Source organism: Euleptes europaea, chromosome 18 (genome assembly GCF_029931775.1).
Source record: "Euleptes europaea isolate rEulEur1 chromosome 18, rEulEur1.hap1, whole genome shotgun sequence".
In the NCBI taxonomy this organism is placed as follows: domain Eukaryota; kingdom Metazoa; phylum Chordata; class Lepidosauria; order Squamata; family Sphaerodactylidae; genus Euleptes; species Euleptes europaea.
Genome location: NC_079329.1, coordinates 13,213,939 through 13,229,325, shown reverse-complemented (window position 1 = coordinate 13,229,325; position 15,387 = coordinate 13,213,939). Strand labels below are relative to the sequence as shown.

General features: G+C 47.7%; 1 protein-coding gene across 1 annotated transcript; it reads right to left on the bottom strand.

Moving 5' to 3' along the window:
• TNNI3 (troponin I3, cardiac type) lies at window positions 1–6,760 on the bottom strand. Its single transcript, XM_056864263.1, has 7 exons — window positions 6,722–6,760; window positions 5,401–5,601; window positions 5,261–5,302; window positions 4,220–4,351; window positions 3,391–3,480; window positions 726–902; window positions 1–170 (listed from the first exon to the last, which is right to left on the bottom strand). Exons 1-7 carry the CDS (start codon window positions 6,758–6,760, stop codon window positions 69–71), a joined length of 783 nt encoding a protein of 260 aa, XP_056720241.1. The 3' UTR covers window positions 1–68.
• Window positions 6,761–15,387: the final 8,627 nt, after the last annotated feature.

Here is a 15,387-nt window from a genome sequence, read left to right as displayed (position 1 = left end):
CACACTGCCTAGCATAGTATCCTCCATCTATAATTCACACAGGGCGGCTGTTTTCCCCACCTCAGGACTCAGGCCTGCCCTGCAGTTGATGCCTCAAATTTCTTCTTGCGCCCCTCCATGCCACTCAGCGCATCGATGTTCTTCCTCCAGTCACCCACTTCCCGATTCTCCTGTGGGAACAACAAAGAGAAAGCATTGTGAGAACAGCAGCCTAAGTCAGCCTGCAATGGAAAAGCAGCGACGGACCCTCTCACAACTCCACGTGAAGAGGGAAATCGCCGCAGAAAGAAGAAGAAGAAGAAGGAGGAGGAGGAGGAGGAGGAGGAGGAGGAGGAGGAGGAGGAGGAAGAAGAAGAAGAAGAAGCAGAAGAAGCAGAAGAGGAGTTGGTTTTTATATGCCAACTTCCTCTACCACTTAACGGAGAATCAAACCGGCTTACAATCACCTTCCCTTCCCCTCCCCACAACAGACACCCTGTGAGGTAGGTGGGGCTGAGAGAGCTGTGACTAGCCCAAGGTCACCCAGCTGGCCTCATGCGTAGGAGAAGGGAAACAAATCCAGTTCACCAGATTAGCCTCCGCCGCTCATGTGGAGGAGTGGGGAATCAAACCCGGTTCTCCAGATCAGAGTCCACGGCTCCAAACCACCGCTCTTAACCACTGCACCACACTGTCTCTTCTATCCCCCCCTCTTTTTCTCCCTCACCCCCTCCTTCCAGCCTCACCTTCTCCGTGTCGTCTTTCTTGACCTGTTTCAGGTTGGCCCGCAGATCCATGGAGACTTTGTGCTTGGAGCCCAGCAGGGCCTGCATCATGGCGTCGGCCGAGAGCCGCACACGGCGAAGGGCCGGGCGTTTGAATTTGCCTCGCAGGTCGAAGATCTTCTGGTTCAAATCTTGGATCTGGAGTGAGAATAGAGAGCACTTCTAAAGCCAAAGAAAGCCCCGCTTGCATTTGCTAATCAAAACACATCTCCCTGCACTATTAGTAACGCTGCAAAGAGAGAAAGAAAAGCCCCGTGGCGCAGAGTGGTAAGCTGCAGTACTGCAGTCCAAGCTCTGCTCACGACCTGAGTTCGATCCCGACGGAAGTCGGTTTCAGGTAGCCGGCTCAAGGTTGACTCAGCCTTCCATCCTTCCGAGGTCGGTGAAATGAGTACCCAGCTTGCTGGGGGTAAAGGGAAGATGACTGGGGAAGGCGCTGGCAAACCACCCCGTAAAACAAAGTCTGCCTAGGAAACGTTGGGATATGACGTCACCCCATGGGTCAGGAATGACCCGGTGCTTGCACAGGGGACCTTTACTTTTTAAAGAGAGAAAAACGACAGGCTTTTACCTAGCTAGAAGTAATACCCTACCCTCTGCAGTACTGGAGGGAAGATTCAAGAAAATCCCTTACGAACAGAGACTTTGCGTCTGCCCACAAAAAGGAATCAAATCAATAGAGCACCTGTTGTTTTTTTAATGCACCTTATACAACAAAATTCATCGTGAAACTATCAAACCATTGCTAGAAAGGTTTCCCGGAAGAACTAACAAAATTAGGCTTGGATATCTTCTGTCAGATAAGAACCACCATACGACCCCCGATTGGTTGCCCGGTTCTGCACCCTGGTCTGTAATCACAGAAAAATTGGGAAGGGCCTTCAACCCTGAAGAGTGGCAGAGATTGCAGTTACTGAAATGACCTAATTTTTAGTATTTGCCCAGGAGAGTGTCCAAGTGCCAATTTGTTATGAGACATGTAGGCTTAGCTGGTATCCATTAGGACTATCCTGTGTTTATTAACTGAACTTTTTGTATATTACTTTTATTCTTTTTGCAATTAATGTTTCTTTTCTTCATCTGCTGGTCGTGGACCATAATAATAAAAAGCTTGGACAGGCTTTTAAAAATAATACATATTTTTCTTCCACTTTAAAAATGTTCACAGCAGACCAGGAGCCTGATTTGATTGGCAGAATCAAATGAGAACCCCAAGGGTTAAATCCCTTCTTCCCTTCCCATCTGGGACTGCTTTGAATCACAGATGTGTGCGTGCACAATTTATCTTCAAGTGGACTCATGGTCTGTCTTTGAGTGCACAAGTGGTCTTTCCGTCATGTCTGGGAAAGCCCCAGGAAGCCCCCGGGTTGTGCCCTGAATGAGTAACCATCATGTGGACATTCCTTTTATGCTTCCCGGTCTCCATAAGGGGGAAAAAAATCCTCACGTGCAAGAAAATGTTCCCTGAAGCATGAAAGATGGAAAACCAGACTGTAGTCATACATAGCCAGCTAAAAAGAAAACCGGTCCGGCACTGACACTTTAAGGCTATCCATAGTACTGCACCTTTTGCACAAGGGTACTAGAAAAGATTTTGAAGTGTAAGGATGTGTCACTGGCCACCAAGACTAGATTAATTCATGCCATCGTATTCCCTATTACTATGTATGGGTGTGAAAGCTGGACAGTGAAGAAAACGGATAGGAAGAAAATAGATTCCTTTGAAATGTGGTGTTGGAGGAGAGTGTTACGGATTCTGTGAACTGCCAAAAAAACAAATCAATGGGTTATAGATCAAATTAAGCTTGAACTGACCCTAGAAGTTAAAATGACTAAACTGTGGCTATCGTATTTTGGTCACGCCATGAGACGAAAAGAGTCACTGGAAAAGACAGTCATGTTAGGAAAAGTGGAGGGCAGCAGGAAAAGAGGAAGACCCAACAAGAGATGGATTGACTCAATAAAAGAAGCCACAGCCTTCAATTTGCAAGATCTGAGCAAGGCTGTCAAAGATAGGACATTTTGGAAGACTTTCATTCATAGGGTCCTCCACATGAGCGGCGGAGGCTAATCTGGTGAACTGGATTTGTTTCCCCACTCCAGCACATGAAGTCAGCTGGGTGACCTTGGGCTAGTCACACTCTCTCAACCCCACCCACCTCACAGGGTGTCTGTTGGGGGGAGGGGAAGTGAAGGTGATTGAAAGCCAGTTTGAGTCTCCCTTAAGTGGGAGAGAAAGTCGGCATATAAAAATCAACCTTCTTCTCCAACCCTAAAATCTCCAGGTATTTCCTAACCCAGAGCTGGCAACCCTAACGTACATTCTTTTTTATACCACCTCCAAGCCAAGGAGTTGGTAGAGCCAGCTCCTGAAAAGTAGCTGTCGTACTAGTAGTCCTGACCCGGATGGCCCAGGCTAGCCTGATCTTGTTACATCTAAGAAGCTAAGCAGGGCTGGCCCTGGTTAGTATTTGGATGGGAGAGCACCAAGGAATTCCAGGGTTGCTATGCAGAGGAAGGCAATTGCAAACCACCTCTATTTGTCTCTTGCTTTGAAAACCCTACAGGGTCACAATAAGCCGGCTGTGAGACTTGACGGCACTTTACACACACACACCAAGCCCACCTCGTTAATGTTCTTGTTGACCCGCGCCTCCATGTCGTAGCGTTCCTCGTCCACCTTGTCGATTCGCGCATGGAACTCTCGGCACATCTCCTGTGTATAAGAAGGTGGATGACGAACAGAGCTTGAGGTTGTGCCAGGGACCTGTGTTCTCAGAAGTAGTAATAAGGAATAGTGTCCACTGAGCATATGCAAAGAGTCTCTTGCTGCAGAATATATACACCAACTAGGGTTCCTAATCAAAGGGGTCTGCCTTTGGGGGGGCAGGTTTAACGCCAGACAATTCGCTTTTTGCAAAATGAATGACAAGCAGATTCTTTCCAACCCATTCTAGGGTGGGGCAGAGAAGTCACTCTGCCTTTCCATTCTGTTTGTCCTCTGTAATCACTTGATGAATTTGTAGAATGTCAGAACTGGTGCGAATGTAGCTGCGCGTGCTTTCCAGCTTGTTTCTCTCTCCTTTCCCCTTACAGATCACCTGTGTGCACCAGGGCATAGGCACAATGATTAAATCCCAGCGCAAAAAGAAATCTTGACATTGTTATGCGATCACATCACCTCAAATCATTCTGTTTGGCCCTTCACCAGTAGCCACAGATATTAACTCTGTCTTCACCAAGGTGCGCTTTTTCCAGCTAGCTCATGTTCATGGATGTAGAATGCAGTTCAAGTTCTTTTTTTATATTACGTCTGTCTTCCTCCACTGTCACTCGTTTTATTGCTTCTGCCTTCACCTGTAGTCACTCCTTTTATATTTGATCTGTCTTCACCCTTAGCCTTAGCTAATCCTCATCCTTGGTTCAGACACACACACACATGCGCGCGCAATTACCTTCAACCCTGCAAGATCCAGGCCTGTCCAGTCTATGGGAATGCAGTGATCCGCAAGGTATCGCTCTTTCTCCCGCGCACTCTCTTCTTCCTCCTTTTCCATTTCTTGCTTTGCCACCTGAAGCATCAGGGTCTGTTGCAAGGGGGAAATATCTTAGATCAGACCAGGGTTCCCCAGTGCTGTGCCTACAGATGCCATAGTGCCCACAGACATTTCCTCTGATGCCCACCATGTACTTCAGGAAAGCAGGCAGGACCACTGTGAAGGCAGGATCATGGAACGGCTGCCTTTTTGCACATAACAAGGTTTTTCATCTTGGCCTTTTTCTGTTTGTGTGTTACCCACCTTTGGTCTTCTGTGTGAGAGTTATCCCTCCTTTCCCCACATGATCTGGTCCTTGTCATCTTCTTTTCTCTCTGTGTTATCCCCCCTTGGGAGCCCCTTGGTGCAGAGTGGTAAGCTGCAGTACTGCAGTCGAAAGCTCTGCTCACGACCTGAGTTCGATCCCGACGGAAGTCGGGTTCAGGCAGCTGGTTCAAGGTTGACTCAGCTTTCCATCCTTCCGAGGTTGGTAAAATGAGTACCCTGCTTGCTGGGGGCAAAGTGTAGATGACTGGGGAAGGCAATGGCAAACCACCCCATAAACATAGTCTGGCTAATAAACGTGATGTGACGTCACCCCATGGGTCAGTAATAACCCAGTACTTACACAGGGGACTACTTTTACCTTTAGATTTTTTATCCCCCTCGGTCTTCTTCGGCAGGTGTGAGTGTGCTTATATTCCACTTCTCCCATCCTCTTGTGTGAGTGGGTTCTTGACTCCGCCTCCTGCGGCAGCCATTTTGTAGTGGCGCCTGATGCCCAGCCTCTCAGAGGCTTTAAAAGGTTGGGAACCCTTGGATTAGACCAATGATCCTACCTAGTCTCATGCTCTTCTCCAAACCAAGGTCCTTGACCAGTATCTGATCCCCTCCCCGTCAAATCAGGGACCACGTTTCCCTGCCCGCTCTCCCACCCGCCCATCAATTCTCCAATATTACCTTGAGCTGCAATTTCCGAGAAGCCGTTATCTTGGATTTTCTCTGTGGTGGAACAAAAAGAAAACAGATGCTGGTCTTTCCAAAGCCACGAGACTAACAGACCTTCCAACCATCTCTTATTGTTTAACTGAAAACCCCACCTTATCATGTGGCTCGACAGCATAGGCTCGATAATTAGCAGAGGATTTTCGACGGAGAGGAGGAGGGGCGACTGCCGGGGGAGGAGGTCGAGGGGCAGACTTGGGGGGCTCCGGGATGGGAGGTTCTGGTTCCATTTCGACTTCCGCTGCGGTTTCTTCCGTTTCCTCCTCCACACATTCTTCCTCCTCCTCTTCCTCATACTGCACCAAGAAAGAATTGGCAATATTTGGTTGACATAGCTGGAGATCTCCTATTACAACTGATCCCCAGCCGATAAGAGATCCATTCACCTGGAGAAAATGGCCACTTTGGCCATTGGACTCTATGGCATTGACGTCCCTCCCCAAACCCCGTCCTCCTCAGGCTCCGCCCCAAAAACCTCCCGCCGGTGGCAAAGAGGGACCTGGCAACCCTATCTGTCTGCCATGCATCCCTCCCCTCTCCAAACTCTGCCCTCCCCAAAGGAATCCCCTGGAGGTCATCCACTTTAAGCTTCTCCCTCTACTAGGTCACCCCGAGGGTCAGTAATTCCACCTCACAGGGGTAATGTGAGGAGAAAATGAAGGAGAGGAGAACGATGTAACCCACTTTGGCAGCAGGGTATAAGTGAAGTAAACAAACAAACGTCAAACTATTTCCAGACTTCCATAGCTAAAGATAATATTTACATTTTTTAAAATAGCACTGGTTTCAGTTATAACCTGAATTGACACGGCTGATCTCTTGCATAGCTCATCTGAACCTTCTTTCTAAGGATCTCGCAAAGAAAGCTCTTGCAAAACCCATCTGATGTGACAAAACTTCCCATGGAAGATGACAAGGAGAGCTCGGTCAGATTCAAAACCATAAGTAGATCAGCCAGTCATGATATGAGCAGTTTATTCTCCAAAGGGATCGCAATTGTTAATGCGGTAGATGGTTATTTGGTTCCAGTGGTAGAATATTCACAGTGACTTGGTGGATGATCTGAGGTCAGGAAGCAATTTTCCTCCAGGCCAGATTGGCCAGGGATCCCGGAGGGTTTTTTGTGTCGTCTTCGTGAATTTCCTGCATTTTTCAGGGGGTTGGACTAGATGATCCCAGTGGTCCCTTCCAACTCTATGATTCTATGATCTTAGTTTGCAACATTCATTCTGCATGGCAATTACCCCCATTTGAATGGTATTTAACGCACAAAATTGGTGGGGGGAAACCACTGAAAACCAATATTTCCTGGCACAATAAATAAGGAATCTTGAAGGAAGAGGGAAAGACGGGAAATAAAAAAAAGAAGAATTTATTTCCCATTGGTTTGAAGAAAGCTGATTTGTTGGTACTTACTGTGACCTCTTCCCTGCAAAAGACAGAAGAGAAAGGCATGTGTCAATCAGAATGAATTTAATCTTTCTGGACGTACCCGCACACTTTTACTCCTGCTAAGGCTCCTAGGCTGCTGTTTAAAGAAACGTCATCCCAAATTTTCAAGTACCAGCGCTACTTCCCCCCACCTCTCAAATACCCACTTCTCCATTCTTCCATTCACTCTAACTAATAGAACTTAAAAAAAAAAAATACTCACTCTTCTTCCATTTTGGGAAATAAAACTTCAATCCACTGTGAGGGGGAAAAAGAGGAGAAAAATATTATTCTTATATATGTGTACAACTTCCCTTATCCTCCAGAGGGCACAGATTTCTTTCTGCTTCCTCGGGGAGCCCAAGGAAGACGTTTATGGGAGCTGCTCCTTCTGTTTATCCTTGGAGAAGTAGAAATCAGAAAATGTGACCAAGAAAGGCAGCCTTATTAATTTTTTTTTTTTCTAAATCAAGAGCCTCGCGTCGAGACAGCAAGTTTTGATTTAACCTCGGATGATTCAATTTCTAATCCTTAATCCCACAAACTGTGGTTATTCATTGATTGCCAATGGCACTGTCAGGTTATGCCACTTCCTACTACCTGATTATTAATATCCTGGAAAAAGACACACCGGCGCGTCCCTCCTAAATTCTTTGAGGGAGTGGTACAACAATAATCTCCGCGCCCATTTTCATTTCATTAACAATGATATACAATACCTTCGGCTCCGACAGCCTTAAAACAATACGAAGTATTAATCGTTCATAGGCACTTCAAAAAGTAAGAGAGTCCAAAAGTCATCTTACACATAAGTAAATTCACAGACAAAATTAGCATCCAATGGAGGGCTCTAAAGAAAGAAGTTGTCGTGGATCCCAAATTTCTCAATGTTCTGTATTTCCAAGAGATCGCTTTGTATTAAAATAATCTCTGACAGTCCCACTTACTGGGAGCTCACAATCTTAAAAAAGAAAACACAGGGAAGATTATTATTTTTTAATTCATATAGTCTTAGATAGCGTGAACTGAATCCACACAGCTGTCTCTTCAGAGAACTTTAGCTCCTTATTATTGCTTTTAATTGGAACAGAAAGATATCTGTTTTAGCTACTAAACATTCCACAAGTACATAAATGTTTGTTGGCTATGAACCAATAAACCGTATCTTTGAATTATGCCCGATTCCCATTCTTGACTGAGGTAGTGTCCGCATGGCGATGGTTTTATACGGGCCTTCCACTGTAGAGTAGGGTTGCCAACCTCCAGGTACCAGCTTGAGATCTCCTGCTAGTATAACTGATCTCCAGCCGATAGAGATCAGTTCACCTGGAGAAAATGGCCGCTTTGGCCATTGGACTCTATAGCAGGCCAACCCTGCTTAGCTTCTGAGATCTGACGAGATCAGGCTAGCCTGAGATATCCAGGCCAGGGTATCTTCTTTGTTAAATAAATCTAAATATTGATGTGAAGAAGCCTTTCCTTCTTGGTCGTGGCCTGAAGTAGTTCTTTCCAGGGTGTCACCAGCCCTTGTGAGCATTTGCTTGGCAGCTCTCTTTGCTCAATCCATGATGGATGCATGAAGAAAATGCACTCTGTACAAGATCAGAGGTTTACCTCATTTGTCTCCAATACGCATTTGTCTCCAATACTCAAAGCAGGCTCTGGAGCTGAACCCACCCCTGTCCTGGCTTGAAATTAAGCCATGCTGAACTCAGGAAGGATGATGGTATAAATACCTTGACTGCTCTCATGATATTATTTACAAAGCACATATAAGTCACTGTTGAACAAAAATAAATAAATTAGGGTTGCCAGGTCCCTCTTCACCACTGGCGGATTTTGGTGTGGAGCCTGAGGAGGGCAGGGTTTTGTGGAAGGGATGGACAATGCCATAGAGTCCAATTGCCAAAGCGGCCATTTTCTCCAGGGGAACTGATTTCTATTGGCTGTTGTTATTTCAAAGGATGTTCTTTGGTCATATCCCCCCCCCTCCAAAAAAAAATCTTAGGTGGGGCTAGTCCTTGCTCCAGGTATGGTGCTGTATCCACTGGTATCATCCTGGTTACGGTCCATCAATGGTATTTAAGGATTTGTTCAGAGCATTTCCAAAAAATGTTTGCTTTCATTATTTCACTTCACACAATACACAGGGGGCTGGATCCTGCCGGCTTTTCTACCTGACTGTGCCCCATTCTTTCTCTAAACCCCACATTTGTCTAAACAGATCACATGATCCCCTTTTCGGTGGCCAAAAGGAACCCCACCTCTGACTTTTACCGGTGGAAAAGTTGGTAGGATCCAACCTGTACAGTTTCAGGGTCACATCTAGAAAGGTACTCAAACTGTATACGCAAGAAGAGTGTGCTTGCAGGTATATTAATCGCGGGGCTGCTATTAGCCGCCTACTCCTTGTGGAGCGGTACCTGCGGCGGCAAATCTCTTTGCCATCGTGTATTAAGTGAACTACTCCTGAGCCGTCAAGGGTCTTGAATTACCATGAACTGTAAGCATGGAGACATTAAAAAGAAACCACACGATTTTTTCCAGGAAACCAGCATGATTATTTCCACTGAGAAGTAAACCCAAGAACAAGTATCTCATGCTGGGTTTTTTAATAATTCAGAAAAGTGCTTTCACTCTCTCTCCGCCAGCGTGGTGTAGTAGTTAAGAGCGGTGGTTTGGAGCGGTAGACTCTAATCTGGAGAACCGGGTTTGATTCCCCACTCCTCCGCATGAGCGGCGGAGGCTAATCTGGTGAACTGGGTTGGTTTCCCCACTCATACACATGAAACTGGGTTTGTTAAGTGTAAGGATGTGTCACTGGCAACCAAGATCAGGTTAATTCATGCCATCGTATTCCCTATTACTATGTATGGGTGTGAGAGCTGGACAATGAAGAAAGCTGATAGGAAGAAAGTAGATTCCTTTGAAATGTGGTGTTGGAGGAGAGTGTCACGGATACCCTGGACCACCAAAAAAACAAATCAGTGTGATTTAGATCAATTCAAGCCTGAACTGACCCTAGAAGCTAAAATGTCTAAACTGAGGCTGTCGTACTTTGGACATATTATGAGAAGACAAGAGTCACTGGAAAAGACAATCATGATAGGAAAAGTAGAGGGCAGCAGGAAAAAAGGAAGACCCAACAAGAGATGGATTGACTCTATAAAGGAAGCCACGGCCCTCAATTTGCAAGATCTGAGCAAGGCTGTTAAGGATAGGACACTTGGGAGGACATTGATTCATAGGGTCGCCATGAGTCGGAAACGACTTGACGGCACTTCACACACACACACACACATGAAGCCAGCTGGGAGACCTTGGGCCAGTCACGCTCTCTTAGCCCCACCTACTTCACAGGGTGTCTGTTGTGGGGAGGGGAAGGGAAGGTGATTGTAAGCGGGTTTGATTCTCCCTTAAGTGGTAGAGAAAGTTGGCGTATAAAAACCAACTCTTCTTCTTTGCTTGCCTCAGCCCACTACTGAGCCCTCTCTGGCCTTTGTCTACATTTGTCTGAAGTTTGTACAAGATACCGTTATCACCAGAGCCTCTTTAGAAGCTGCTAAATTTGTGCTATGTTATCACTTCTGAGCAGGGCCAGGCCGTTCCGCAAGGAGGCAGCAACCCTCGGTACAACTGGCAAAGCAAGATAGAGACGGATGGGGGAGGCCAGTTCGGTCCCTGTTGCTGCCGCCACCCATTCTCAGCCCTCTCCGTTTCCTTTCCCCTGGATCGCTTCTCCACGAGGATCAATAAAGAGACACCCCTTCTATTTTGAAGGAGAGAGGACCGGGGTGGAGCTGAATTCCTGACACATGCAGGGAGATTAATATTGAAGCTGGCTGAAATTATTTCCTTCCACCCCAAGAAACAGGAACTGGGGAGGGGGGAGAAGGATCACAGGCGGGAAGCAAAGATATAGAAAGCCCCTCCCTTTCCCCCAAGAGAACTGTGAAGGGACACTTTTATTCTTAGCCCTAGGTGTGAAATCAACCATTCAGCACCCTTGCTGGAGACATCTGCTGCTGGGAACAGTCAGAAACATTGCAGGAGACAGGGTCTGAAGAAGCACAGAAGCCACTCGGTTGGCTCCCCCCCCCTCCCCAGCATGGTGTAGTGGTTAAGAGCGGTGGTTTGGAGCGGTCGACTCTGATCTGGAGAACCGGATTTGATCCCCCACTCCTCCACATGAGCGGCGGAGGCTAATCTGATGAACTGGATTTGTTTCCCCACTCCTAACACACGAAGCCAGCTGGGTGACCTTGGGCTAGTCACAGCTCTCTTTGAGTTCTCTTCAGCCTCACCTACCTCACAGGGTGTCTGTTGTGAGGAGGGGAAGGGGAGGTGATTGTAAGCGGGTTGAGTCTCCCTTAAGTGGTAGAGAAAGTCGGCATATAAAAACCAATTCTTCTTCTCTTCCCTCTTTTCTTCTGTACAAAAGATCAGCAGCACCGATAACTCTTAAGACTGACCTGAGTGCACCTTGAACCACGCATCTCGGCAAGAAGGGATTAAAGCTCCGCTGTTCCTTCTCCCACAGAAGGCCACCTCCCCACCCTTTGCATTATCAGGCTTGCTCCAGCTGATAAATTGACGGCCTGATTTAAAGCTCTGAACTGCAATTAAATTCGACGTTAGGGTCACAGTGGCATAAGCAAGCAGTGTTAATACACTGGGGAGAGGAAGGCTACTCAAGAGGGCGCGACTTCTGTACGGACTCCCGCACATTAAGAGCTTGAGGGCATTCAGGCCGAACAAATTGACTCAAGGCGAAACCTCTTCAGGCTGAACCAAGTACACATGAAGCTGCCTTGGACTGAACCAGACTCTAGTCCATCGAAATCATAGAGTTGGAAGGGACCACCAGGGTCATCTAGTCCAACCTCCTGCACAATGCAGGAAATTAACAACTACCTCCCCCACCCACATCCCCAGTGACCCCAACCCTCCCCCCGCAATGCAGGATCCCACAATCAAAGCACTCCCGACAGATGGCCATCCATCACCCTCCGAGGCAGCGCATTCCACCGTCGAACAGCCCTCACCGTCAGAAAGTTCTTCCTAATGTTTAGGTGGAATCGCTTCTCTATTAGTTTAAATCCATTACTCTGTGTCCTAGTCTCTGGAGAAACAGAGAACAAGCTAGTTTTCTCATCAACATGACATCCCTTCAAATATTTAAACATGGCTATCATGTCTCCCCTCAACCTTCTCTTCTCCAAGCTAAACAAACCCAACTCCCTAAGTCTCTCCTCATAGGCCATGGATTGCGCCTTCAATATCTTAAGAATTTCCCATCCTTCATGTACTCCCTTCTCATTCAGTATTCTCACCCACGGGATCACACCCAGTAGATCCCTAAATTTATTGAAATCAGCTTTCTTAAAGTCTAGATTTATTGCTTCTCCTTTCTGCTGTATAACAAACTCCAGGAGAACATGGTCACTCCCACCTAAAGATACCACTACTTTTACACCATAAAGCAAGTCATCATTATTGGTTAAGATCAGATCCAAAATGGCTGTTCCCCTTGTCGCTTTTTCCATTTTTTGGACTATGAAGTTGTCTGCAAGGGAAGTGAGTAATTTGTCGGACCTAGTTGTTTTGGCAGAGTTAGCATTCCAGATGTCCAACAGATGTCAGGATAATTGAAATCTCCCTTTACTACTACATCTCTCTTTTTTGAATGTTTGGTATTGTCTACTCAGACCGGCGGCTGCTCTCCAGGGTCTCAGACAGGGGTCTTTCACATCACCTACTTGCCTGGTCCCTTGAACTGGAGATGCCGGGGATTGAACCTGGGACCTTATGCATGCCAAGCAGATGCTCTACCGCTGAGCCACGGCCCCTCCCCATGCAGTAGGTGAGAGTCGCACTGCCTGCAACTGATGGTGTTGTGGCTGAGTTTTTGGAAGCGTCTCTGCACAGGGGATGGGAAAGATGCTGAGAAAGTATTACTGATAGAGTGGTACCACCAGCGTGCTTGCTTCGCACACACATACACGTGCGCACGCAGACCTATCAGCCTCGGTGCTCTGGAAAACTGAAAACGGTTGCACCCTGAACCTAAACATATCGCACCTCGCAAAGGCCATCCTGACATTGCCACTGCTTCGCTAACATCTCAAAACACAGGAAAACAGGCAGAGCTGTTCTCTGCATCATTATCTATTATCCCATAGAATCATAGAGTTGGAAGGTACCACCAGGGTCATCTAGTCCAACCCCCCTGCACAATGCAGGAAATCCACAACTACCTCCCCCCCACACACACACACACACACAGTGACCCCTGGGGAGTGGACATGTTCACGGAGGAGAGGGCTATCCATGGCTACTAATCAAAATGGATAATAGTCATGATGCATGCCTATTCCTGACCTGGATGACCCAGGCTAGCCTGATCTCGTCAGATCTGAGAAGCTAAGCAGGGTCAGCCCTGGTTAGTATTTGGATGGGAGACCACTGAGGAATACCAGGGTTGCTGTGCAGAGGAAGGCACTGGCAAACCACCTCTGTTAGTCTCTTGCCATGAAAACCCCAAAAAGGGGTGGCCATAAGTCGGCTGTGACTTGACGGCACTTTACACACACACACATGCAGAGGAAGGCACTGGCAAACCACCTCTGTTAGTCTCTTGCCATGAAAACCCCAAAAGGGGTCGCCATAAGTCGGCTGCGACTTGACGGCACTTTACACACACACACGTCTATTCTCTCTAGGATCAGAAGAGCATGCCTATTATATTAGGTGCTGTGGAACAAAGGCAGGACAATGCTGCTGCAGTTGTCTTAGAATCATAAGAGTTGGGAGGGACCACCTGGGTTATCTAGTCCAACCCCCCTGCACAATGCAGGAAATTCAAAACCACCTCCCTACCCCCACCCCCACCCCACCCAGTGACCCCTACTCCATGCCCAGTTCATAGAATCAGCATTGCTGACAGATGGCCATCTAACCTCTTCTTAAAAACCTCCAGTGGAGAGCTCACCACCTCCCGAGGAAGCCTGTTCCACTGAGGAACCGCTCTGACTGCACATCAACCTTACAGCGGAGGGGTTAATAATATAACCCACACGTAAAGGAGCAGCTGGCTGCTTCTCCCACCCCCCTCAGCCTCCCCAAGGGGAACAAAAAGGGATACCCTCGTTCCCATTACCTGATGCCTTCAGGAACTGGAAGGGTGAACTGTTAGGGGGAGAGAATTCCCCAACGATTATAAGGGCACTGATGTGGTTGGTGACCTTTTATGAAGAAGAGAGTTCAGCCTCAGCTGAGCCTTTTAGGGAAGAAGGAGAATGGAATGCATTCCTCTGATAAGGGCCGCCACCAGACACCGCTGGGGGAAGGGGGGCAGGCAAAGGGTTTTGGGAGGCAGCGAGCCCCCCCCCCCAAGGCTGGGACTGACAGCAAGAGTCACAAGGGCTCCTGGGTCAAAAAGCAAGGCTTGCTTCATTTCGGGTCCACCTCCAGATTCACCCACAAAATGGTGGACCGCTGTAGTAGTAGTAGTAGAAGAAGAGTTGGTTTTTATATGCTGACTTTCTCTCCCACTTAAGAATCAAACCGGCTTACAATCACCTTCCCTTCCCCTCCCCATAACAGACACCCTGTGATGTGGGTGGGGCTGAGAAAGTCCAGAGAGAACTGTGACTGGCCCAAGGTCACCCAGCAGGCTTCATGTGCAGGAGTGGGGAAACCAACCCGGTTGACCAGCTTAGAGTCCGCCGCTCCAAACCACCGCTCTTAACCACTACACAACACTGGCTCTCATACGATCTCTGTATGTTAACGTTCCAGGATCAGAGGCCTTTTGATTTAAGAGGACACTCAAGGCTCTTAACCATGTGCTAAAAAGCAGGGATATTATGTTCAGGCTCTTGTGTGCACAAGGGAGAAGGGTTTAGCCCTTTCAGCCCCTCACCATTTTGCAATCCCCCCTCCCCCCACAGCCAACCGTACTGTTAAAGCCTTTCAAAGAAAAAAAAAAGGCAGGTGAAAAATGGGGACATATATCCCCCCCCCCACTTTAAAAGGTTTTAAACTGCACGGGGCAGAGGTTTCAATGAGCAAAATTGGGGAGGGGCTATGGCTCAGTACTAGAGCATCTGCTTGGCATGCAGAACGCCCCAGGCTCAATCCCCGGCATCTCCTGTTAAAGGGGCTAGGCAAGTAGGTGATGTGAAAGACCTCTGCCTGGGTCGAGTTAACATTGCAAACGAGCGTGACAAGAAAAGCCAGCAAAAGAATTGCCCTTGTGAAAGACAGACAATGAAAGGGACTCTCTCAGCTCTGTGCCATGCGTGCCGCGAGAGGATCTCTGGTAGACAGTGTTGGGAAAGATGTTGAGTGCTGCTGCTGACAGAGATGATACTATGGGGAGGGGCCGTGGCTCAGTGGTGGAGCCTCTGCTTGGCATGCAGAAGGTCCCAGGTCCAATCCCCGGCATCTCCAGTTAAAGGGACCAGGCAAGCAGGTGATGTGAAAGACCTCTGCCTGAGACCCCGGAGAGCCGCTGCCAGACTGAGTAGACAATACTGACTTTCATGGACCAAGGGTCTGGTTCAGTACAAGGCAGCTTCTTGTGTTCAAAGCCACGTCAGTATGGAAGGGCCGGAATTCCTCTGCACGCCCTGGGTGGCTCTATCCCA